This window comes from Acanthaster planci, linkage group LG01 (assembly GCF_054643075.1).
Source record: "Acanthaster planci isolate LZ-2023a linkage group LG01, COTS_SCS, whole genome shotgun sequence".
Taxonomy (NCBI): domain Eukaryota; kingdom Metazoa; phylum Echinodermata; class Asteroidea; order Valvatida; family Acanthasteridae; genus Acanthaster; species Acanthaster planci.
Window position 1 is genome coordinate 10,036,099 of NC_141777.1, and position 27,169 is coordinate 10,063,267.

Consider the following 27,169-nt stretch of genomic DNA (forward strand, 5'->3'; position numbering starts at 1 on the left):
CCACCTATTGCTGTTTTTCACCATGAATAGCTTGAAATTCCACATTCCTAAAGATGATTACGGCTGCTGTTCATGCAACCTTTGTACTAATCTTTTGTACGTTGGTAATAATAATGCGTTATGAGAGAAATGCAACAAACCCAGTGGGAATCTTTACTATTTGACGGCGCATAATTGTACTAACTCATCACACAACACCTTCACCCCCCCCTCAATTTCGGACAAATTAAAGTCGCTGTTTTTAGAAGCTGTGCTCCCCAGGCAAGAGCAAGACATTTTCTGTTGCAATACGCACTTTCCACCTATAGGTAAAAAGCTGTACGTTTGACCCCATGACCATGGGCGGAAATCCGGAGGGACGGGGGGACACGTCCCCCCCCCATGAATCTGGTACGGGGGGACACAATGTCAAGTGTCCCCTCCATATTTTAAGCAAAATACAATACTAAAGGAATTGATGGATGGAGGGTTTCCCTTTCGAGTTTTTATAAATGGAATAAGATAATAAACACGGTGTGTACAAAAAAGTGTAAATTGATGTCCCTGCCCCCCCCCCCCCACGATCGAGGAGAGATTTCCGCCCATGCTCAGGACTTGCCAAAGAATTAACGTTCATACGGGGCATGACCACAGAACGCTTGAGGCTTTGCATGGTGGCCAACAGGAAACTTACGGCGGGACGGCATTCTCTTTTTTAGTTGGATAGTTTGGGAAATAAAAAAGCATAGTTTTGCTTAACGTTTTGACAACCACTTGGCCAGGTCAGAGCACACTTCGACCAATCGCAAATTAGGCATTTTTTTTATCCATAACCAGTCACCGCCAGTGATTCGAGATACTCTTTGAAAGTTTCAAAACAGACTGCAAACATGGAAAGCCGATAAACTTGTGCATTGACCTATTGGATCGTGGACGTTTCTTTGCTTTATTGCCGAAATTCTCCCTGTTTTCTTTGCACACGATTTAACTCGCAGGTAGACGCTCTCACACAACTCAGGTTCATTCTGTTCAATTACTCAACATCATGACTGAATGTGGATAACGCCCACACGTGCACAATCATTTTTCACTTCCATATTGTTGTGTTCAATTTCTTTCAGTCTGAACCCCCTCCCCAAATTGTGTTTATTGCTACAACAGTGTACGAGTGCTTGGAGCGAATCCATTTTTTATTGGATTGTGTCGCACACGTGACTTCTAGAGAAGGAGGAGCTTACAAATGTAACCAATCATGAAAAAGCATGTGTTAAATGCCTCGGGCGTTAACTACAGAGTCAGTTCCTGGGTTGTAATGCCATTCGAGGCGGCGCTACTTGCATCAGCCTAACGTACATTGATAAACGAGAAAAAAATAAGACTGCAGTGGAATTTTGTCACTCGGTAGGCCTAGATCGACGACCGACGCCTCTGATGAAAATGCGTCACGCGAAAAAGGCAGAGCTGCTTTGGCAGTTGCTCTTCTTGTTGGCCGCAATCATCATAGAGACAGCAACTGCTACAGGTATTTACAATTTCTGCTCTTTTCATTAAACCGTGGCATATGTTACTGTTTCTTATGGTGTGCGATTCCAGTCCTTCAAATCAATTAAAGAACAGAAAAAGTCTTACATATTATTGCATTAACTGATTTGTTGGGAAAAAAGTCCTGTCAGTTCAAGCTGGACCCTTCTTCCCTCATTTATCATTCACCGGCATTTTCTCTAAAAGCAACTATTGCATTTATTTCCAACTAGTTTTATTCATGAAGCACTCCCTATTTAAAGCCAATGGCTTTTCGAAATGGACTTCTTGTCAAATGAATCGATTGTCAAGTCCTCGCGAACGGTGCACATCGTGCAAGATCTGATGGCTAATTCAATCAGTGCGACTTTACTGTGTATGTTTATGATGGAAAATACGCAGTGCCTCTGCTTTTAAATACGGTACTCGTTCTGTGACTATTTGGTCTTTAATGTGATGTCTTGTTTTGGTATTTTTTTTTACTATGGCCCCGTGTTCTCACTTGATGGAGCAGTCCTGGTAAAGCAAAGTGATAAATATGATGAAATAAATACTGGTGTCACAAGTACCCGGAATTAAGCTTAATGCAGGCCAAATGCACGTCCCCTCCGCGGTAAAACAGTGTAATTGTTTCCCTCTCTCATGTTTACTTACGTCGGTGATTTATGTGTGCCGGCGACGGAAGTTCTTGTGCGTATGACCGAGCTGGCAACGGCCGAATTTACAGTGTTGTAACGTCCGTTTTCACCAAGTCAAGTCTCAAGTCAAATTTTCCAAAGTCAAATCACAAATTTCTCCTAATTTTCCAGCCGTTTGGAGAAATTTCTTCCCTTATACTTTCGGATCATGTACATGAATGGAATGTAGGATATAATCGCTGCGATGAACAACAAATGAGACACGTCTGTTCCGGACCATTATGTCCGCAGGGACCATTATGTCCGCAAACTTTTTCAGGCCCATTATGTCCGCCCCATTGTGTCCGCATGCCCATTATGTCCGCCCCATTGTGTCCGCAGGCCCATTATGTCCGCCTCATTGTGTCCGCAGGCCCAATATGTCCGCCCCATTGTGTCCGCAGGCGCATTATGTCCGCCCCATTGTGCCCGCAGGCCCATTATGTCCGCCCATTGTGTCCGCAGGCCCATTGTGTCCGCAGGCCCATTATGTCCGCCCCATTGTGTCCGCATGCCCATTATGTCCGCCCCATTGTGTCCGCATGCCCATTATGTCCGCCCCATTGTGTCCGCATGCCCATTATGTCCGCCCCATTGTGTCCGCAGGCCCATTATGTCCGCCCCATTGTGTCCGCAGGCCCATTATATCCGCCCCATTGTGTCCGCAGGCCCATTATGTCCGCCCCATTGTGTCCGCAGGCCCAATATGTCCGCCCCATTGTGTCCGCAGGCCCATTATGTCCGCCCCATTGTGTCCGCAGGCCCATTATGTCCGCCCCATTGTGTCCGCAGGCCCAATATGTCCGCCCCATTGTGTCCACAGGCCTATTATGTCCACCCCATTCTGTTCGCAGGCCTATTATGTCCGCAGACCCATTATGTCCGCCCCATTGTGTCCGCAGGCCCATTCTTTCTGCAATTCAGTATCCTTTATAATGACATGGAACATACCGGTTCTACTCTATGAATGATTCATTTTCTGTCTGAATATTCAGGTTCAAGGGATGACAGTGACGGGCCAGTCACACAAGTGAAACGTATAATCGTTTTTGCAAACTTTGTCAGTCTTTTGTATACATTTGTTTGGTGTTCAAAAAGAAGCGGACAGTGTTTGCATTGTGCACGCTTAGAGGGATCATCGTAGAAATATTTTAATAAAACCCTTGAAATTGCACCTTAGGGTTTCAATCGAACTGGTGGAAATGTTTTGGCAATTTTAACCCATATTTTTGATTTTTTAAAGTTTTAATGCAATGTGCACATTCACAAGGAAACCTATGATTGCACTGAAGGCAATCTCAATGTTGCAAATGCTCGGTCAATTTTAAATGTTTCTATCGTGTAACTCTTGCAACTCAAAAAGGATGTCAAACAGTCTTCATGCATCAAAGAAGAGTGCAGAGATACACAAAAAGTGCTTCCAAGTAAACCTCATTTTATGGATCCTTTAATTAAAACGGAGACCCTTAGCTGACTAATAACGCTGAGGTGAACAAATTTATTTTCAAAAATTTTAAGAGTAATATGTTAACCGACACGTTTTATTGAGACTAAGAACAGTAATAAATCAAGGCTACAGATCAACAGATCGCCCTGCGTAGAAGTATCAAATAAAACTCATGGAATTCGAACCAAAATATATAGCTGCGTGTACATAGAACTGATTGTACCGTGTGGTTGAGAATCTGGCCTGTCAAATGCAGTGTCTCACTGTTTTGGGAGAACATCTAAAATTGAGAAATTTTGTGGAAAAAGATGAAGTGATCGATTAAAAATGGAAATAATTTATCATCTTAGCAACAACTTTGAGGCTAAATTTCAAACTTATTTAGTGTTTCTTTTCCCAATTCTGTAGTGCTCTATTCGATTTAATCCTTCTGGGGCAAATACAAAGAGTTTCAATCCGTTTATTAACTTTGTGCGAAGAAGTCTTCAAAACGAGAAGGCTCAACAGTGGATTGGCAAGTTGCCATACGGTTCACGAGGGTCCGGCCGTGGGTCAAGTAACCGTCTCCCACGGTCGAAGTCGTTAATTTCCACACGTTGAACGGGGGAGAAACATACGTGTAGGACGGCTTGTTACGCCCACTCCCTATACACTCACACACACACAATTTTCCTGCAACTGGGGACCCCCTATTGTTCCTCTTTTGTTTTACTTCAACTCTTTTAAAAGACCACCCATATGTCTTGTGCACAATTTTTATTCGGGGACCCTTTGTGAATCGGGGACCTTATTGTCCTCTATTGTTCAGGGTCCCCAATTGAATGCAAAAACAAACTCACACTCATAAACGTAAAGCTTTTTCTCATGAATTGCATCTACTATCTACATGTATGTACATTTCATGAAACCCATTACAAGGAATTATGCACAAAGTAATCCGCATAGAATCATTTTGACCCAGGATAAGTAAACTTTTGTTTTATTGTTTCATTTTTCATCAGGAACATGACCCAACACTGACCCGTTGTGGAAGAATAACAGCATACATTTAAATACCTGCAAGAAATTTTTAAAAAAGGAAAGCTTTTGAAAATAAATACCTGAGACTTTATTGATTAACAATCACATCCTGCGGACACAATGGGAGGACATAATGGGCCTGCGGACACAATGGGGCGGACATAATGGGCCTGCGGACACAATGGGGCGGACATAATGGGCCTGCGGACACAATGGGCCTGCGGACACAATGGGCGGACATAATGGGCCTGCGGACACAATGGGGCGGACATAATGGGCCTGCGGACACAATGGGGCGGACATATTGGGCCTGCGGACACAATGGGGCGGACATAATGGGCCTGCGGACACAATGGGGCGGACATAAAGCGCCTGCGGACACAATGGGGCGGACATAATGGGCCTGAAAAAGTTTGCCCAAAGTCGTGGTCTCTCTCTGTTCTGCCTTGAAATGGCGACGCCAGCCAGTAAACGACTGTACCAAAATCCATCTGCAGAGATCTTCTGCATTGTGTAAAAGTTTGCTGAATTTATACCGGAGAAATATAATCAGGCTTTAGATCTCAATTTTGTCATGTTTTTCTTGTAAATCGTAAGTGACATTTCAGAGAAAAATTGGGTGAAAGATGTTTGTGTACGTTAAGTTTCCGAACGTAAAAAGGGTATTTTAAAATAGACATTTTGAATCGTTCTCCAGTTATTCCCACACATGGTGCGTGTATCGGTAATTGAAAGAGTGTTTTAAAAAAGGATACTTTGTTATGATTAAGCATAACTGGGCTCTCTGTCGATTGATGGTTGGCGATAATTTATATGTGAACATTGTACACGTACATGTACTCCATTAACGAACGTATATAATGCACTACTATGGACAAAGGATTCTCGTGCAAAACTCAATTCGCAATAGCTTGAATATGCTACCGATGTTTTTATCGCTTCTTAATACACACGGCACTTTATTTCGTTTGTTTGGATAAACTGGAGAAGTGGTTTTAGAAAAGGAAAGACTATGGACGTATTTTGTTTCAAATCCGATCGTGTTTACTTTTTTAAAATAATTTTTCCGAATTTGTTTCAAATGTTTTGCAACTTAATACGGTGGACATTCCCTTGCTGTAATTGGGATTTTTCATGCAACTTGTATTTCCATCTCTACATAGCCGATGGATGTGAATTTTATGGGAGTTTAGAGGGGAGTATTATTCTAAAGTAATTTTTGAAAATAATATGTTCAAGATTGACAAAAATTATGAACTGATTATGGTGGAAGTTACTCGGAGTGGCAATTTTTTTTTATCTTCAGATATAAGTTTTATTATTCAATCCACCATCCACGTATTTTACAGTACATGCATAGGATGACTGCTCTGGGTCGTCACTTGCAAGATGTGTTTTCATTGCGTTAATATCTCTACACATTGTCACTTTGAATCATTTGTCCTAATAGTAATGACCCAGGCCTCTACTATAACAGCCCACTTGTATTTGATGACTTGAACAAAGATTTGAACGATAAATATTAAATTAAATCTTTGATGTCATATCAGTGACCGGCTGGTGTACTGACTAAAAGATTTATTTTCTTCGTGGTTATCCTTTTTGTGATTGGAATTATTGGCTGAATACATGTTTTGGAATTTGTGGGATGTCAAAATTAACTCAGCAAGTTCAAGTTGCATTTTAATGTTTCCCATTTTTTACTTTCTCTATTTTCCCCTTTTTGAAAATCTTGGTTCACTTGAATAAACTGCACTTATGTTCTTCTCTTGACGTGACTTTTTCAATTCCAACCTTTTATCGTTCCACAACAAATTTAATTATACTACTGGACATGGATACACTGGTTTATTACAGCTAGCATCGTTTAGGGGACATATCACCATGCGCTCATTTATTTAAAATGGAAATTCCTGACGGCAAGCTGCCATCGTCATTCTAATTACACAGTGCGCTGGGAAGTCGTAAGTTTGCAGTATACCATAAAGGACTGTCAGGCTTTGGACGGCCCCTTTCGTATTTGCAAGTTTCTCAATATCGTCCCCTTTTTTCCGAGCTGCGACGCCATCCGTCAGACCATTGACCCTCTACCATTAATGTAGGCTGCCCATCTTCCAAGACCGTTCCATTCTGAGCGTAGGGAACACTGCGGTCGTTTCATTTTCAACTTGTCCACTTTTGGACCATCCCGTCGTCGTCAAAGTAAAATCCAAATTCTTGCTGGCAGATTGGGTTTTATGAAAAGGGGTGGTGCAACTTCAAAAGTCCCAAAAATCTACGGGCAGGAAATGAGAAAATGGGGTTGTCCTCTTTTGGAGCATCAAATAAAATTGGTAGTGGGAATTTGAGGTTTTTAGCAGAGTTGTAATGACTCGAGTCCACGACTCGACTCAAGTCCGACTCGAATCGCATTTTTGGGTGACTCGACTCGACTCGAGTCTCTGCTGTAAAATGACTCGACTCGACTAGAGTCACAAAAATCAGTGACTCGTTACAACTCTGGTTTTTAATTGTCCACTTTTGACACGCCACGAGAGTTGTTAAAGTAAAATCCTCATTTTTGCTAGCGGAAAATTGCTTTGCTATACGCAAAGTCCAAAATCCCGAAAATCTACTAGTAGCAAATGAGAAAATGGAGTTGTCCACTTTTGACGCTCCATACGTGGCACTAGCCAATTACAGAGAATACTTCACCTTCAGAAAAAGGCCTTGCGCATTATTAATTCTACCTCTTTCAAGAGCACAACAATGCTCTTTTTTAACAGTGTAAAACATGGAAAGTCAGTGATATTTATTATTCCCAGCTTGGAACCCTTATGCACCAAGTAAATAATACTGATGTACCTGCGTATATAAGTTCAATGTTTGTAAAAAATGACAAAATCCGTTGCCATTTTACAACACAGTTCAGCGAATCTCATCGTTCCTCTGTACGCACCATACTTGCAATTAAAACAGTAAGGCATAAGGGCCCCAAGCTGTGAAACTTGCTAGATCTATCATAAAAAACATAACTAACTCATCATTGTTTAAACATAAATACAAGATGTGCTTACTGAATAACTAAATGGAAACTGAGTAATTCTCACAAGGTTACAGGCTGTATTCATCTCTTGTTTATTTCTAATTATTGTCTTATGTTATGTATATGTATGTCAATGTCTATGTGAATGTGATATTTGTATGTGTTATTATGTAAGTGGGGGTCCCTACTCGACAAGCTCCCGGGACTCCCCTCCACCTCATGCGGAAAAAAGTGAAGTGAATAGGGATAAGTATTTGTGCAATAGGTTCGCGGGTACACCATGGAACCAATATCTTATACTCAGTCAATAATACTGCGTTTTTTCAAACACCCAATTGACCGCTCGTCCAACCGCCACGAAGCACACAAGGGACCTGTTCTGGAAGCTTCCCCAGAAGCACCAGGCGCCACCTGACTGACTTCCACCGTCGGTCTCCCAAATTCTACTCAGAAAACCGTCGTGCACTTCCAACTGGCCCCATAATGACCACAGCGTCCTCTGTGCTGCAGAGGTGTTTGAAACAGTCCCCAAAGAGGTCTACTGTGCAACTCCTCCTTGCTCCCGATAATGCAATTCGTGTTTTCCTCTAGTTGCGCTTTCCTGACACCATCCTTAGGCAGATAAGGTAGGGCACAAATGCCCCTCACTCCCGCCTCTGTGACCATGGAGTCAGCAGCAACCTATTCCTGACCCACAGAAACGCCTGTTTCTCAACTCAACAACATCCTTTTCAGCCTGTTGACAGCACCAAAGCTCTTCTCCAACAGATTCGCGAGTTCACTGTAAGTGGCCCTCTTTGAATCACCACCAAGACGTATCAGGCGTCACCTTATAAAGACTAACAGCTAGATCAATGTCTCCCTAATGCTCCAACCACCAAAAGGAGGACAATTTTTACCGTCCACACTTTGAGATATTATAGATTAGGGTCTGAAAGGAAAACATGCAAAGTTCGGTTAAGATCGGATTAGGGAATATTGAATTATGGGACGGTAAAGTTTGAAAAATTTTGTGCGCGTTCCTATGGGAATGTCTCCCAAGTGACCCATTTTCGGTAATTATAATTTATATTTCATTTATTTATTATTATTTAGAAGTTACTCTCACGATACTATCATGTTATAAAACTGTTACAGAACATTTATTCTCAGTAGTGGTTAAGACGTTTTAAAGCTGTTAGAATATCGATGTGGTATAATGATATTGGAATCTTTTTTGATATTTTTTAAATGTCTCTGATAATTTTTTAAGAGATAAGTTAACGTTTTGAAAACGTTACTTTGAAATATCTTACGCATGTTGTATTGTTACTAAGAATTTCGCTCAATTTATTTTGAAATAAGTTTATTTTGAAATTTTAGAATGTGTACTATTGCCAATTCAAAATATTACAGAAACATTTATTTTCGTAACTTCGTATTCGTAAGATTTGGGACAGTTTCCTGTATTGGCAAAAATGAGTCTGAGGTGTCAGGAATACCAAAGGAATTTTGCCAAGCGTAATAACCCTGTGAGAAACACGGTTAGTTCACAGTAGTGTAAAAGTATGAGTAAACAGTGCCCTCTGGGTATGGAGGCGGAGCTGCAAAGGCTTAAGATAGAAGCCCAGTTTTGCGGTAGGAGAGAGATCTCATGGCGAAGAGATTAGAAAATGCCATGGGAGGTCAGAAAACTTCCTTAGAAGGAAGTCAGGTCACTACCGACAGAAAAGGGCGTGTGAGTAAACAAGTGGAAGCAGAGATGGAAAACAGGTTGCCAGCAGTGATTTCAGGCTATGTCTCTCAATTGGATACGAGTAGTCTGGTTGGTTCATGTAGCTCACCGGAGTTCCCTCCCAGGGCTGGGGAGAGAGTAGACTTTCGGGAGAGCACACCCCCAAAGAAGAGGAACTGGAGTCCTTTCTTTCGGGCTCAGGTGAGGCAGGTCAAAGTGCAAAGAGTTGTAGTCCAACTTTGCAGAGAACAGAATTTTGGACTCCGGCAGATATAGCCCACCGTGATCTTATTAGCTTTGCAACCTGTCCAGCAGACGGGGTTTTCAATAGACTGTTGAAGAAAAGAGTTACCACTTCAGAAGGGTCACAGATTCTGTAGAGGGAAAAGCGAGATTGTGAGGGGGAAGTAAGACATTGGAACGGTCAAACCGCCGCCCTAATGTCATCCCGGACAGATACAGTGGCAAGGTGTTATGGAAAGAATATTTCAGGCATTTTGAATCGTGTAGAGTTGTGAACCAGTAGAACGAAGAGCAACGGCTGCCTATTTGCTGGCCCGTCTGCAAGGAAATGCTCTAAGATTAGTTCCATCTGGCAAGGAGCACTCATATAGTGAGCTAGTGAAACTGCTTGACAGGAGGTTCGGCTTAGGATGCCAAAGCGAGAACTACCTCGTCGAGCTGAGGCATCAGCGACAGAAGCCAAAAGAAACTCTTCAGGAGTTGGGCCAAGCCATACGGGAATTAGTGGTCAAGGCGTACCCTGATTTTCTGTCACCCTGATTTTCATTCACGCGGGGGATCGCTCGACTGGTGGGCAAAGAACCACTTTCTAGAAGCAGTGGAAAGTCAGTCTGTGCGAGAAGGCATAAACCGGGTTTGTCCAAAGAACTTAGATAAAGCCATTGAGGCAGCTCTTGAGACATAAAATTTCGAGAGAGTCGAGCAGCAGTGCATGCTCGATGGTAAGCCCGCCAAGATGGTGAGGGCGTTAGACTCCGGTACGGATCCGGAACAGAGGTTTAGCAAGCTAGAGGGCAAGCTGAGCAGTTTGACAGAACTGTTGACTAAGTTGTCTCAGCAGGTGCAGGGCAAAGGTGCCCAAAATGTGGAAGTGGGAAAGCGCCCCCGAAGAGGAAGAAACCTGCGGAGAATAAACAAAGTGACCAAAGCTGCTTTAGGTGCCGCGAGAAGGGCCACTTGGCGAGGGAGTACAAGCCCCAAGAAACAACCCCAGAAGCAGGGAAATGTGGTCCAGCCGCCCGTCGGGTCCTCGGGCAGGCTGGGAACAACAGAGGACCCAAGAGACAGTCCAGTCACAGGGACATGGCAGTAGAAGAGAAGAGATCAGAAGGTGGATAGAGGGAAGTAACCCTAGCACTAGCCAACCTTCGGCCCCAGGGTAGACTCTATGTGGATGGAGTTGTGAGAGGGACCAAATGTCTATTTTTGATGGACACACTGGTTTAATTGACACCCCTTAATTAGAAGTGCAGTTTACTACAAGACACCAAAAGAGAGACGTCCAGTCCTTGAATCAGACTAGATTCAAGTATGACAGGTCGATGGCAGTCCCCCTGCGGTCCAAGGTGCCGCTTGGGTTGATGTGCAGGTGGGCAGACCCATGCGCCCTGTCAAGGCAGTCTTTATAGAAATGAAGTGCCAAGGTATTTGGGGTATGGATTTTCTTTTGCCTACAGGTGGGTATTTGGACTTCCGTTCTGAATAGTAGAGAGTGAATGGATTAAGAATTAAGTGCACCAGCAGTGCGGGAGAGTCCCTTGTTGGGAGAGCAGCGGTAAAAGAAACCATGGTGATTCCCCCTGGGCATGAGGCTGTGGTGCCTGGCAAGATAGCTCGGAAAGAGCAGGGACTGGAGGGTTCAGCTTTAGTAGAGCCTCTTGAAGGAGGTGGAGATTTGGCCAAGAAAGGCCTAGTGCTGGCCAGATCGCTGGTAGAGACAGGGAACGAGACTGTTCCTTTGCAGGAGTTAACCCAGAAAAAGGCAAAAGAATTACCAAGAAAGGGACCGTTGTGGGAATGATCATTACGGTAGAAGCCGAGGCAGTCCACAGTAAAATGGACAAGCCCACAGAATCAAAGCAGGGCTTGCCAGAGTACTTGCAAGACCTGTACAATAGGAGTGTTTCTACTCTATAGGTGCAGTACCACAGAGAAGTAGAGAAACTTTTGGTAGACTTCCAAGCTGTTTTTTTCGTCTGGCGGGCATGGTATTGGCAGAACTGATGTAGAGGTCAAGACTGGTGAAGTAAAACCAATACAAGAGAGGCCTAGACGCCAATCTTATGCTAACCAGCAAGAAATCCAGAGGCAGGTCGCTTACCTTGAGGAACAAGGGGTGATAGAACCCTTGGACCGTCCTTGGGCAGCCAATGTCATACGACGAAGCGTTTCTGTATAGATTACAGAAAGTTAAACGACCTCACCATTGAAGAAGGGTACCCAGTTCCACACATCAATGAGACTTTAGATTTATCGAGAGGAGGCAAGTGGTTTGCGACGCTAGACCTCGCTTCAGGCTATTGGCAAGTTGCACTTAATGACGAGGCCAGTCAGAAATCCACATTCATGGTGAGAAATGAGCTCTACAGATGGAAATGCATGCCCTTTGGCCTGTGCAACGCCCCAGCAACCTTTAAAAGACTTATGGAGAAGGTTATGGTGGGGCTACAGTGAGAAATCCTCCTGATATATTTAGATGACGTGATCGTCTTTGGTGAGACAGGGGCTCATACAGTACAACGTCTGAGAGTGGTACTAAAGAGGTTGAGACAGGCAGGGCTTAAGCCCGAGCCAAGTGAATGCCAGTTATTTCAGACGTCAGTTGGCTACCTTGGGCACATCGTGTCTACAGAAGGGGTGGTCACAGACCAGGAAAAGAGAGGGCAGTTGCAGAGTGGCCAGTGCCGAAGTGTGTAAGGGACGTAAGGAGCTTCCTAGGCCTTGCGTCTCATTACCGAAAGTACATCAGAGGCTTTGCAGAGATAGCTAGTCCTCTGCATGCCTTGACAGAAAAGGCTCGAGAGTTTGAGTGGAGTGGAGCATGCCAGCATGCATTTGAAGTTCGTACCGCTCTCGCATCGGTCCAAGCTAAGCTAGCTGGCCATTCATATGGTTACATTTCTTCGCCATAAGAATGGTTACTATCGCACTTCTCTCGGAAAGGGTCCAACCGTCGCACTACGTTAGGTTCCGCTCTTGCAACATGGGTTTGGTCCGCCAAACCTGATCGACGAGCTACGGAAAATCTGCTCTATTTATAGGATTCTAGAGGCTTAGGAATTGAGCGTCGCTGAACAGCTCAACCAATGAAAATCTTCCATCTCAAAGGTCACATGACTTTCTGCTAGAGTCGAGTGCAATAATCTAAGTGTCGTGTGTAAAACATGTAAAATACAGAATAAGAAGTCACGTGTACAAAGTGTAGAGCCGGGTGCGTGAAAGTGCTTACCCGGTCATCTGTGGCGAATGATTGACAGTTACAAAGTCGGAGGTTTCTGAACATTAGCATTTCAGGGAACCTTACCACGCCCAACCACGCAGCCATGTTGAGGGGAATTCCGACATGCCAAAACTGAGCAGAGAAAACACAAGGACAAAGGAGTGAAGGAACACGCGATTACGCCAGAGAACAGCATGAATAACTTAATACAAAATTAGTGTCTCGGTTACATGTCCATAATGCATAGCTGAGCTAAATAAGAGAACCTGAGAAATGCAAAGACCGAGAACGAGTAAAACTAGTGGGTGCTAGAATTCCAAGATTTTCGGGTGCGCAACATTACTCTGTGTAATGGGTGGAATTGACAAAGATTATGGACGGTGTTTACTATGTGACTACTTTATTCAAGATGCTTTATTCTCCATGTGCTTACAACTGCAGTCAAGCAAGTGCTCTGTAACGGATATAAGGTCAAGACATATTCCTACATGTGTGATCACTCCTTTTGTGTGCGCTACCGCTGCGAGTCTGCGAGCAATTCAGGCACTGGTTGCGCAATCTAAGCAGTTAGTTTCTTAAGTAACCGTAACATATCCGCAGTAGTTGACCTAATTGTCTACTGTTCTTAGTATCGGTCTGAAAGGACCGTTGGTAGATCAATTCTGTGTGGAAGAGTTGTGGGCAGACTTGTCGCGGCTTGTCTGAAGACTGGAAAGCCAGAGTGTCGCAGTGTTGTAGTCGGGTACTTTTTTCCGAGTACTTTGACTGCCGAGTACAAAGACAGGTCGAGTACTTTGCCAGCCGAGTACAAGTACTGGTTTCCGAGTACAAGTACTTCTAATTCCAAGTACGAGTACTTGGGAGGAGACTACCAATGCCCAAGTAAATCGTGGGACTAATCTGGAGTACCACAATATAATTCGTGTATGTGATTGGTTAAGTACACCCACAGATGGCGAATGGGCCGACATTCGGCCTTCTTTTTGCCAGAACCATATCGAATATCGGGTCATTGGGGTCGATATTTTTGTACCTTATTTTAAAGGCCGTGGTAAGTTAACTTAAAGGATTTTCTTTATCGAGTACGAGTACTTTGATGCTCGAGTACAATTTTTGGATGTCGTGTTCCGAGTATTTTGTAGCTCGAGTACAAGAACTGTAGTTGGAGTACGAGTACTTGGACGTACGAGCACTCTGAAAATGGTACTCGAGTACGAGTACCTACTACGAGTACTACAACACTGGAGTGTCGACAGACGACCTCGGTTACCTGTGAGTTTGGTTTTTAATTAGCACCAGCATCCGCCGATATCTTTGGTGCATTCTCCCGAGTGGGGAACGCCAAATCCGTTACCAATCGGTGGTATATTGCCACCCAAACGACCCCTAACCCCTGGACTTTAAATTGCTCGTCAAACTCAAGGTCTAAGGCAGGTAGTTTAAGTTTAGGTCAGGTGACTTTCCCCACAGTTGGAAACAGTTCGCCCAGACTGGCGAGACATAGGCTGGCTCGCGCGAATAAAAACGCCATACTCTGTCCATCGTCCGGACCCTACCTAATTTGAGGGCTGGGGCATGGGATATTTAAGATCCTATGTCCAGGGTCGGGGCTGTATGCGTGGGGATACGGGTGATCCCATTGCCTGTGTCGACGCAAGACTGGAACCGGTCCAGGTCATGTTTTGGTGATCATGAGAAAATTTCTGGCTAGGCGGCGGTGGCATCCCGTGAGAGGTGGTCTCTGGAAGATGTAAGCTGCTGGATAGATTTTTCGTAATCATCTTCGGAAATACTAGGTTTTCCTGGGTAGTGGAAATCTGCTAGTCCAATGGTCTGGTTGTACTGCTTTGGCGGCGGAGTAGAGCGTAGCTGGCTTTGTGTAGGTGGAACGGGACTTGTGGCTGCGGATGAGATCATGGAGTCGAAAGCTTGTTGGAATGTTAGAAGCTCTACATTTTTCATAAAGACCGGTTCGTTAATGTGCTTAGAGCGTTTGGTGGAGTGGCAAGCGTAAGACTTTGACCATTGCGGTGGTAAGCTCCCCGTAAAGCGACGTCAGATGCAATATCCTGACGATGGATAGAGCATACTGCCCGAAACGTTGAAGACACTCGAGTTCTTTCCTGAACCACGTATACAGGTATTTTGAATGGTGCTACAGCAAACCTTTTCCCAAGCGCGCCAGGCCGTCAGTGGTTTTGTTCCTAGCAAAACAAAGTTCAAATGGCCACCCCAAATTTCAAATTTCTAGGCCTGGCCATTGACTCGGATGCCCTGAAATACACCCTGCCATTAGACAAACTTAACAAACTATTTGAAATCATTGACAATTTTTTTTGTCTGAGCATTGTCGTTTTCAACCAATTCAAGCGAGATCGCTTGTTGTCGTCACTAGCAAATATATATGCGTCACCTTTGTCATTAGCGCAGTTACCACCTCACAACGTGCGTCACATACAGATCAATGGGTCACTCTTGGTCCGAGCCAATTATCATTTCAAACCAGGATGAATTACAACTCAGCATTTGGCACAACAGTGTCAACGCCTTCAGTGGATCTTCAATCAAGTACCAGCGCACTCCGTACAAAGTCTTTAATAATCATAGGCATTGAGCACTCCCGGCTTGTGGACTAATACGGGTGATTCACATTAGTGCGCCTCCAAGAGTTTGCAACGCGTTGACCAATCAAATACCCTTTCCAACGTACATTGGGTCGATTGTGATTGTTCAACACAATGCAAACTCTTGGAGGCGTTTAAATGTGAAACACCTGTATTCTAAACACAAAGTCACGTTGCGTGAACTTCATAAAATATAATCTAATCCCTCAGAAATATTGCAAAGGTTGCATAACGTAGTCCTTTTTTACCCATTCAACTTTGCTTTGTATCTCAACGCAGTTGGCTTTGATGTGTCTGTCCTTTAACTTACTGGAATGAAAAAAAAAACACTTTATACCTTTTATTTATACTTAACAGAACCCACGACGACTTCAGAACCCAGCTCTCTGGAGCAGACTACTCTGGACCCGAGCACCACTTTGGAACCCACCACCCCTTCAGGTAAATACTGAATTAATCTTTTCCCCCCAAATAATTGAAGGAGCACGTTTGCGTGACGTAAAGCTTTTTGCAGCCACTCGACCCTTTAGGGGCAACCACCCTCGGGGGGGGGGACCGGACCCAGCCGAGGCACTAGGCCTCTACCGACCCGCAAAGCCCTTGACCGTAGAGGCAGCAACGCCCCCACAAGCCCCCTTTGTACCCCATGATCATCGCCGCAAGTTATCGTTGGTAATCTGCATCCCTAAAACGTTGTGTACTGCAGTATAGGAAGTTGAATATTCATGCCATCGTTGGTGCTTGGTATGATCTTTCAACATCAAATTTAGTGCTCGCGCAGTTGCTTTTATTAGGCTATGCACCCAAAGTGTTCATGTGCAGTTGTTGCTCTTATCGAACGCTTTCTTAGGGACTTCTTTTGGGAATAAATAGGCAAGCTGTTTGTAAGATTTTGAGTTTTATTTGAATCATTTTTATTACGGAATTTAAGCAAAAAGATATTTTATGAGATCTCATGATCACTCCCTGTGATGAAACAGTGCATTTTGTTTTTGTGTGAACTTAACTGTCCTGTGGTGTACAACAACTCGTAAAATAAAGAAAAGACTTTGAAAATTGATGTTTTGGAATGACAAAATAGAATTACAAATATTGCATGGATAACGGAAAAGGGCATCAAGATCTTTAAAAAATTATTCAAAACGGCAAAAGTAAATCTAATGTTAGATACTTTTTCTTTCTGTTTTCTGGTCACTGCGATAAGTTGTAGTTATAATTCCAAAGAAAACACCTCAAATATTTATACGCATGTACATGTACATGAAGCATGCAAAATAAATGCATGTACCTGTTATTCATGACGTTTCTCACTTATTAGTCATTTGATGCATGCATAAGTATCCTATTAACAAAGTCTTGCGAACTCTACTTTTGTCAAAGCTTAAAAGAGTTCGGTTTAAACCTGGTATGCACTTTATCCCTGGTATACATGTATGTGCATGTAGTTGCCTCTGAAGGAAGTGTCTTGGTTGCGGGTACATGTACTGGTAGGTGTTATACCGCATGCATTTTACCAAGGCTAAGACATGGTGGTTTTTGAATTTAATCAAATTACTTGATTTAAATTTCTTAATTTAAATCCAAATTTGTTTCATTTTGTCACAAAACAAATAAATAAAAGAAAACTATTACACATGCGGCTAATTTGCTTACATTTGAATAGACAATTGAGCCAACTTGTCTCCAATTTTTTTAAAAATAAAAAATCCGATTTAAATAGAAAAAATCCGATTTAATTAAAGAAAATCCAATTTTTTTGATTTTTAAAAACCTCAGCAACCCTGCCTTTTCACCATTACCTGTTGATTCCCTTGGTTGATTGTACAGCTGCTTCCTTTAACAGAGGGACAGTTACCTGTGCCTCTGACATCTACATATAACTGCGGTGATCAGCTTATCAACATCTTAATGATAGGTCTACATTCAAGTTTCATAAATTTTTGGGAAATTTACCGTGAACCCGTAATGACATGGTTTGTCTTCTGGGGGCATAGATGCATGGTGAGTGTTTTGGGGGAATTAGTCAGTTTGATGCCTGTGTTCAGCACAATCATAACACTTGTACGAATTTACCGTGTTGCCTTTGAATAAAATTCATCATCATTGAACAATGAATCAGGAGGGAGTATAATGAATATGTACAAGTTGATCTCCTGATTATGCTGAACAACTAGGACGTGCTTAAGCATCGTCTATGCTACTAGTAGGAGCAACTTGAACTCAAAATATCGCTTTTTAATCATTTGGACATGGTCAGGGCGACCATGTCGAAATGTGAAAAAAGGCCAATTGTAGAGTTACTCAAGTTTAATACTAGAATATCATGTCAATGCAAATTCAGCGCTAAGGTCAGTTATGTTTCCTCTAACTGTACAGAGCTACAAAACACAGAAAGTGCAGAAAAAACTTGCAATTCAGAATGTTTACTGCCTACCAATTCCAGCCGTTCATCCAGCTTCCAAACCCAGCTGCTCGCCGCAGGCGTCACGTCATGACCGTCTGCCTGGTGGTTGAACGAGCTCCAGGTGCACCCGGTGCTCGCTCACCTAGGCAAAATATCCAGAAATCATGCAATACCAAAAACTGTACTGAGCAACCACGCTAAGGTGAACCAATCGCTCAGGTCAACTGGCGGATCGCGCGAGGACGTGTTGCCTTGTATAAACTGTATGTACAAAGCCAATGGGTTTGAAAATGTGTACAAAGTCAATGGGACAAATTGTACAGCCATTGTACAGCCGCACATTTTGTACACACAATGGCCGTGGCCTATTCAGTCGTTATAATGGAGATCAATGGTTGCACTACACCAAATACGCGCCCACAGAAAACAGTGCAAAATGAGACCGAAAAAGCGCCGCTTTTTTCCTACAAGATTTGATCAAGAAAAATAAAAATTGAATTTGACGCTATATCACGACGGCACGACGCGTCGCCACGACGGCACGACGTAATGCATTATACGCAGCATAAAAGTAATGAGAAAGGAGGCGACGCGACGGCACGACGCGACAAAACTGTCGTAGCGTCGCGTCATGGCATTGGGGCGCGGGACGACGCGATGCACATTTGGCGGCTACAGAACACCATAGAAAAGGGGCACGACATTACATGAGTACGCAAGTCACACACTATACGGTCGATCACACACAGTGAACGAACATGTGATCGCTAAAATTTAGGCAGGATTTGGGGCACAAAATACATGTATATTAATGAGACGTCCAATTGGCTGGACAGCCCACCAGCAGTTGTACAGAGGGTGAATACGCGCTCTCAACCATACAAGTACGATAGAAATGGCATTCATAAGAAATAAAAGCACCAAAATAGACCATATTAAGAACGCCTGTCTCACCTTTGAGTGTCAGCCATAAAGAGAGCAAGAGTCCGTCCGGCGTTCGGAAAAGACGCATTTCATTATAATATTGATGCGCTATCATAATCTCAAAATGTCAACACATCGAAACGTGAAAATGTAGACCCGATATTAATTATTGACAATTTCTATGGGTCAATCTACTTTATATTGGCGTGTAAGAGACAGATTAAAATGATGCTTTTTTATAACGTTATCCAGACTACATTTCTTAGGGGCAACGGCGCCTCAAGCGCTTATTCGCCTTTTTAGACGTTTCTGGAACATACGGTGTCTGCGAAAGGCTTCCGATACTCACAGTACATAAAGTATTTTTGCTATAGTGATACATGAATGGTGGACATGTTTTATCAACCACGGTGGTGGCGTTTGAGATTCTGCAATCGACATGAGTGTTACCATTATTTTTGGGTTTGGAACTGCTTGCAAGGTGGAATACAAAATACAAGTCAAGGTGTACATATATACAGCGGCCATACTGACATTCAACATGGCGGCCGAAAGGAATTAGATAGGATGACTATGGAGGATAAAAAGTGGCCATCTGCTTTTCTGCCTTCCAAGGGCCGTGAACGGGGTCGTAAACCCCAGGTTATGACCATTTCTTTTCTTGGGGATTGAAGTCGTATAAACCAATAATTACAGTCCACCCTATCTTTAATGATGAAGATTCATATGATTTCCTTGGCCCAAGCAAGCATGTGTGTCTATTGGATGATAGCTGTAAAACTGTATTTCCTTTGAGATGCTTTTTTGGCCTCACAGAAAAGTAGAAAAGTGGAAAAATGCATTACAATAAAATGATCATTCTGCTTTTGAGTTAGCAGAAAAGTAGAAATGCCAAAAATTGCATTTTACAAAGATGTAAAATCTGCTTTTCTGATAGCAGAAAAGCAGATGGCCACTTTTCGTCCTCCATAGATGACAGTGGCTTTAATGGAATGCCTGGCATCACAAATGCGGGTATTGCCACCATATTTATTCCCCCAAGTTACTCACAAGTGGAGATATAGGAAAAATAATAAACAATGGCGGCCATTTTGTAATTCAAAATGGCAGCCTAAGACGTGGCCGAAAAAAGTGGGACCTCACCTTTTCTTAAATCAGCACCCAGTAAATTAAATCTATTTGGGCAAATAATACACTGTACTATGATACCTGTGGCGTGGTTTGACGGGATTGCTTCAAATTTAGTAGGTAAATGACCTTTATGCATATAACTCGTGTAAAGTTTGACGCCGAAACGCAATTAGACCGGGAGTTACGATGAAAACACTGTTTATTTTTCAAAAATCAACCGTGAAAGGTTTCTGCAGTAAGTGATAAGAGTAAATTGTCCACACACATAACCTGTCGATGTCAAAGAAATACCCGCAGGACCATGGGAATTCGTGCCAGGCAAGCAGCTGCTTCATTTCACGAAATGTACGTCTTATTTTCACTTTTTGGAAATCCAAACTCCCACCAAAAATATTTTCCTGACGTGTTTTGTAAAATTAAATTTGGGAATAGTATCAGAATGGTCAAACTAGTTGATTTTCGTGAAAAGCTCTTTTCGTAAGTGTAGTTTGTTTACGTTTTGATGTGTTTTTGAAGGCTCGAAACAAAGAATTTGTAGTCTTACTGAAGGTTCCAAAGGTGTGCTGTGGTGGAGAAAGGTGTGAAGGTCTTAGCTCTGCTGACGGTTTTCCGCTAGATTTTTTTCTCTTCTCAACCGGACGCGTTTGCATATCGACCTAACTCAGCACCAATTCCGTTCATCCCGCATAATCTTACGGCTTTGCGAGCGTAAGAATTCAGCGACTCGGGAACAAAAAGAAAAACACGAAGGTACAGTAAGCTAACAAGGAGTTTATTATTGAAACCGAGGTCTATCTGTCATTATAACATTGTCATTTAATTGTCTGTAATTTAACGATTCTACCTTACGAAACGGCATCAGTACTGACGAAATCGGTACAATCAAACAAATATCATCATCCTAGTTAGATATACTGTTTTGGTAATAAAATGGATACAAAATGGCTAAGATCGATAAGATTTTGGGGCGATTCAAAATGACCTGATTATTGAAAAAAATTCTAGTGGATTCAAAATAAATGCGTGAAATCAATTATTTAATTTCATGCTAGATCTGTGTCTGAGAAAACTAATTTTCTATTAAAAATTAATCGTCGAAATTAGTGGAAAATGTTGCAAATTCGATTTTTTTTTCACTGGAAGAAAGGGTCCCTAAAATCCACTTTCGGAGATTTAGCCTGTCGTTACTTAATTAAAAATGTGTGTTATTCATGGTGTCGTGTTCATTTCCTCCCGAAATTATGATTTGTGCCGCTACACTGTAGTATTTTATGCGGTCAGTCGTTGAAAAATTCCGCGCTAGAACGTCGGCTGCTCGCACGAAAAACCCGCTTGTAATGAACGTTGTCTCTATGGGGCATGAACATACGAATATGGGACTGTCGACTTAAAGAGCAGTGTTCGATTTCCGCCAATTCCTGCTCGTTTTTTTTCTCCGAGCAAAAAAAGTTATCCGAAACAGCTCAGTGTTTAAACACACTGTTGGTCTCGCTAATGCTTGTAACGGTCACTAAGTACTCGCAAGTGCGCATTTCATACTCCGTATTTCTCTCAAGATTACTTCAAGTTTATGTGCATAGGTTTTCCTGAAAACAAGCGCTGATTGCCGAGAAAAAGGAAAATACCTGCTAAAGTTTGGTACTTATCTTGGGCACACTCTGAGGCGTGTAGCACCGGTTTTCATATAGAATCTCACAACTCCATTGATTGTTCCATGTTGAATGAATTCTTTGTTGTGTACCGATAGGCCCCTACCTGAAGGGCTTCCTAGCTGTAATCTACTAACAATTAAGCCGCACGTCTCCGGGAAAACGAAGTGTTCAACGTAATATTCAATTGGAAAACAAATCACCTGCTGGGAATAAAAGAATGGAAAAAATTGAGCTGCTTGAAGACATTCCTCATGTGCTGAATTTCCCGTCCTAGATGTATTTGTAGCCGTTAGTTAAAGGGTGTTGCACCTTGGATGCTCAGCTGGTAACACGATATATAACCATTAGAGCTAATCGGGAATTATTTCTTCACGTTATAACTGCTGTAGGGTGCAAGGCAGTCTTTGAACTCCATTGTGAAGCCCGTCATCTGTGTACTATTCTCGCATATCGTCGGCCTCGTACATACGGGGTGAATTCCACCGGCTGTACTTGCGTCTATACGCTCATTATGAGTGCGCATGAGTTGGTATAGGCCTGACCATTAATGAAGGCGCACTCTACTAATCGTGACTTTCAATAACATAATTATACAAATTTGTTTCGAGGTCTCGCACTATTGATTTTGAACTCTAATATAGGCTTTTTGTCCCAAGTTTTTAAGGAAAGACGAAAGCATAGAATTGAATGTTACATTACACGTAATACGGACACATGCAATTATCCCAGCAAGGACTTTAAGTGCATACCAAAACTGACCAGATATTTATAAAATAGCTCATGAAGTACACTTCTTATTTAAAGTTAATCTCTAGCAGTTTTTACATTTACTATTGGACAGGGTGGGTTATTTTCCGCAAGCAGTGTACTTCGATGCGGTCTTTAGCTTTTGTTCATTTTCACCCCAATACGGAGATCACGTCAGATTTACCATGATCTTCCTTCTGCGGCATTCTCTGTCCCCTTAACCCAATCACGGAGTGTTTTGCATTTAGCTGAAAGGTCTGAGATCATAATCCTCGTCATTGCACCATTCGCTGTTTTGTAGATTTGGAAAACTTTGAGGAAGAGGCGTGTCAGTCCTGGATCCGCCAAACGAGACATTTCTTGCTGGATGCCTCATGGGAGGGAAAAGATATTGGGGCGTAATAGCAGTTTACGTGTAAATTCTGAGCCGTAGTAGTTAGGCCCATGGTTTATGCCCTGATGTCGGCGGGGCCCGATGTGTGCTGTGGCTCGTGGCGCCTTAAGTGGGATCGCGCACCGAGCTAGTCAGTTCCTTCGCAGTCAATCCCATGTCCATTGCAGCTCCAGCGCTGTCCCAGTTAGTTTCAGTTGCAGTACATTTCACTTCTACTGCTCCCACACAGTCTGTCGCGGAGAACCACTAGGCTGTAGGCCTACCCGTAAGTAAGAGACTTACCGGGGGATCTTTAGACTAAGTAAGTTACAGTTAGTATAAACCATCTGGGGACGGGTTTAGGCCCTATACGGGGGAACTCCATTCACGGGGTGGTAGTCTTACGGGGAAGTTGGTGGATGTTAAACAATCTGTGCCAGTACCGTACACCATATATAGCGATCACGACCAGTATAGGGGCCAAGATCTGTCGAGGAGATTACCAGGGCCTGTGGAGGTCGCATCATTAGTAGCGCCTGGAGAGGTGTGAGTTATTAATAAAACTAGAGTCAACTTAGGCAGACGTGTCCGTTTGTGTCCGTGGTGCCCCTGTTTCCCACCCTGTCCTCTGCCCAGTGTGTGCCTGTGCTGCTCTTCTGCTGCACCTGGCGGTAGACTGCCCCAAAATGCCTGCCTCAGACTTGACCACTCGCTGACGTCGGCCGAGGACGACCTGGGGGTTTTGTCGGTACAACCGCCACAAATTGGTGTCAGGAGTAGGATGAGTGCTGCGGGAAGAGCAACAGGTGACCAGAAATGGAGCCACACTTGAGCGACATGGAAGGTGCCGAAGAGGAATTTTCGGATCTGCAGGGCTATAGACGGGAAATGAGTCTGCTAGCCGGCTTGGTGGTCCAGTTGCAGTCGACCGGAAGTACGTGAGTTGAGATTAGTAGGAGCTGCTTGGCGTAAGCGCGAGGACTCGATGGTACCAGAAACACACGACACATCAATGATTGTACATCCCAGTGGACCTGGGGAGCTGCTCACTCCGAAGCCAACACCCAAGCCACGGAAATTTACCGGAACGCCACTGCTTATTGACAGTTGTAAATCCTAAATCATACGCTGAATCACCTAGAGCGGAATCACCAGAATAGGCGACCATTTTGATTAATAAATAAATGGGACTATATCAGAGACATTGTTGCACCAAGAAGGCCTTACATATAGGTTAGAGATCCGTCGCCATTCTGCCTAGTAGCGATCAGCTAGTGTTACCAGATAGCTTTGGCGCCTGGCGGTAGACTGCCTTCTAACGGACCTGTCCCCTGGTCGCCTCTTCAGTTGCTTGTTGGGTCGGATGAGGGCAAGCCTGAGGTACCGTCGACGGAGACCGCCACAGTGTGGTTCCTGCTCTAAAAAAAAATCTGCTGAAATCTCTCTGGGGTGTTTAACATTAAAAAAAATTATGACAATTTTTTGGTCAGCTTAGAATATGTCGATTTTGTATGTAATCCTAATGCAGGAATTTGTACCCGAGCAGTTAAATGCTCTAAAATGAAATTAACCCTGAGGTGTATGTAAAGTTGAAATCTTAGTATGCGGGACTGTTAGGGTTATTTAATTTTTAATTAATTCAGGTTTTCAGAGCCCAAGCAATATATCTCACACAAAATTATTTCATTTGAGGAGCCATTTTAGGAACATACGGTAATTGAGTCTGAATATGAGAACTAAGGAGCTGTCATGTGTTGATTGGGCAAAATGTAAAACCTGAGGTTGCTAAGCTACACGTACTTACTACACTACTGCACTTGCTCTTGCACTTTGTATGGTCACAAACTTTGTTGCACAAACTTTAACCCTAAAAGAGCCGGGGGTGGGAGGATTTTTTCCCAGTGAAACCGAAGTCTTTATGTCACTGATCCTTGAACAGTTTTAGAGTAACTCTTTGCAGCCATTTTGACACCATTTGTGCATGTATCTATGAACTCCAAATGACTCTAACTACAAAATCATACATCTGTTTGAGTTCAAACTTCAGATTTTGCCTCACCCTTCATCTCTTTCAGGGTTAAAACTTGCGCATTGTTTTGCGAAAACTCCAACTCTTTGGAATGTGTGTGAGAATCTGAAGCTGGTCTCGTTGTTTTTAAATATAGCAAATTGCTCGTTCAACTGTTCCAATATTTCATCTGGGTCTGCTGGCTATGGAACCTGTTGAATTCCAGGTATAAGACCGAGAAGTTGACATTCTTGTAAAGCTCTACCATAATGTTATCACTCTTAACCCTTTGGAATGCACTTTGCTTGCATGTACTTGGAGGGGATCACAGCACTTCCGCTGATTAGCAGAATACAACTTTCAAAGTTGTTGGAAATGTGGTAATGTAACCGGACGTGGATTTCTAGGCCGCCCCTGGTGGTGGGGTGGTAGGTCCATCCTCCAGTATTGGACGATTAGGCACCAAGAATACTCCCCCAAGGATTAGTCGGACATCGGATATGCTATCACGTATTTATTCTAAATGACTCATCAGTCTCATTTCAGCACTTGAGTTTGCACCTCAAAAAACGTTGCATGCAAAGTACAATTTAGTCATACAATAGCTATTATTCACAAAGTTACAAAACTGGTCTGCAAAACATGTAATTGAAATATAAAGTGCACTTTGATAAATTACCCCGGTGTGGTAGCTCAGACAGTGATGGGTTCGAGCTAGGGTTGCTGGTGTCGGCCTGAGCATATAGGCAATTAAGCCCCCCAAAGTCTCGAGCTGCTATCAAAACACAATACAGTACACATTCAAGTACAGGTACATAAACGACACCAATAAGAATATCCATCAGCATCTGTACATACAGTTATATGGGAACGTACATTGTATAATTATAGAAAGCCCGCTCTTGACAAAAAAGTTTAACAACGGAGAATGTTGTCATGCCCCAACGATGCAAGGCGCAGTCCCACGTATGCGCTGTGCTTGTAATAAACAGCAAGTACGTTACACACGAGGTCTACCATGCACAGTAGATGCAATGTGACATGTCTTGTTAATACGTAACGTGTGAGGCATAGAAATCTATTGTGAAGGAATCCCACGAATAGGATTAAGAAAACACTCCCAAAATGACTTAAAATACCATAAGCCTCAAGTATAATAATAACTAATATGCTCCTTGGCGATCAGTGGTCACGATGATACCAGTGTAGTGAGGGTACGTAACCTAGAAAGGGTATTGAAAGCAAGGAATTTGGGGGCAACTTTCTTACCTGGGCGTTGCTCAGCTCACAGTGGCAATAAAAGACCGCACTCTGGAAAGTTCGACAACACCCAACGCCCATAGCCACAAAGCCGTGAGTAAATGATATATTGCTCCGCCATTCTTAAAAGAACGCCCCTAATTACTCTCAACCACTGCATGCACTGGAATCAGAATTGATTATCAATGAAATAGTGTTTATAAATTAGTACATGTAATTTACAACCAAGGAATAATGGAGAAGTAATAAAATATGGAATCCGAGAGACTATTCGTTGCAGTGGATGTTGAGGCTCTGTCCGCGCAAGGTACAATGTGTCCTGCGGGATGCATAATTATTAGCTCTCACCCCATCGGGGAACTGACGTAACCACAGGCCACGTCAGTAACAAGTGCTGCTCAGTGTTTCACAACCCAATCCGATGAGACGATAATGCAGTAATTCATCATCACTTGGGTAGTGATGTTCAGTGTCATCAGAACAGACATGTTCCTCATTGATATACCGTTACTGCCTCAAAAAGTCAATTGATCCCAACATTACTTTCTGTCTACTTTTAACAAAATAATGCACAAGACTTCTCTGAATCTGTGCCCCGTGATTATTATCCCAAACGCCTGTCTAGACTTAAGCGAGAAAATGACCATAGAGAAGGAAAACAAGAATGAGAAAAAGGTCAACCAAGGCTAAACCGCGTCTTGAACAAATTTGAGAAAAGCTGTACAATTGAGTGGCATATGCATTTGGGTAAGGCCTTTACATGGATTTCATTCTAAAAATGATTAAACAGTATCTGTAAAATATTTCAAAAAGATAAGGATAAGACTTTCTCATTTCCATTTCTGAAGATGATCTAAGGTGCTTTTGCACTGAAAATGGCTTAAACTCCTCAGTTCGATAACGAATCGATCGAATATTTACAAAAGCAGATGTATTTCATGTGTAAGTTTTCTTTTGCAATGCAGTTTACCTGTCACCATATATATATAAAAGGAAAGATATATAAAAGGGCGAATGACTGTTTGCTTTGACTAATAAAAGTATACATGATAATACTAATGAACGTTGTCTTTCTTTTCTTTCGTTTAGCTATTTCTTCCTTCATCTGTAGTGTCCACTGTTTCAGCATAGTTTGGGTCATGCTGCTGTAAACTTGCGGCAGCAAAAGTCTGTAGATGGGGACAAAAATACATTTTCGAA

General features: G+C 42.9%; 1 protein-coding gene across 1 annotated transcript in view; it reads left to right on the plus strand.

The window, feature by feature from the left end:
• Positions 1-1,318: 1,318 nt before the first annotated feature.
• The window catches only part of LOC110983972 (uncharacterized), a 183,726-nt gene continuing 157,875 nt past the window's right edge, over positions 1,319-27,169 (plus strand). The window contains exons 1-2 of the mRNA XM_087142824.1: positions 1,319-1,501; positions 15,828-15,911. Coding sequence (XP_086998950.1) covers positions 1,411-1,501; positions 15,828-15,911 — 175 coding nt within the window. The 5' untranslated portion in view covers positions 1,319-1,410. The remainder of the gene's footprint in view (positions 1,502-15,827; positions 15,912-27,169) is intronic.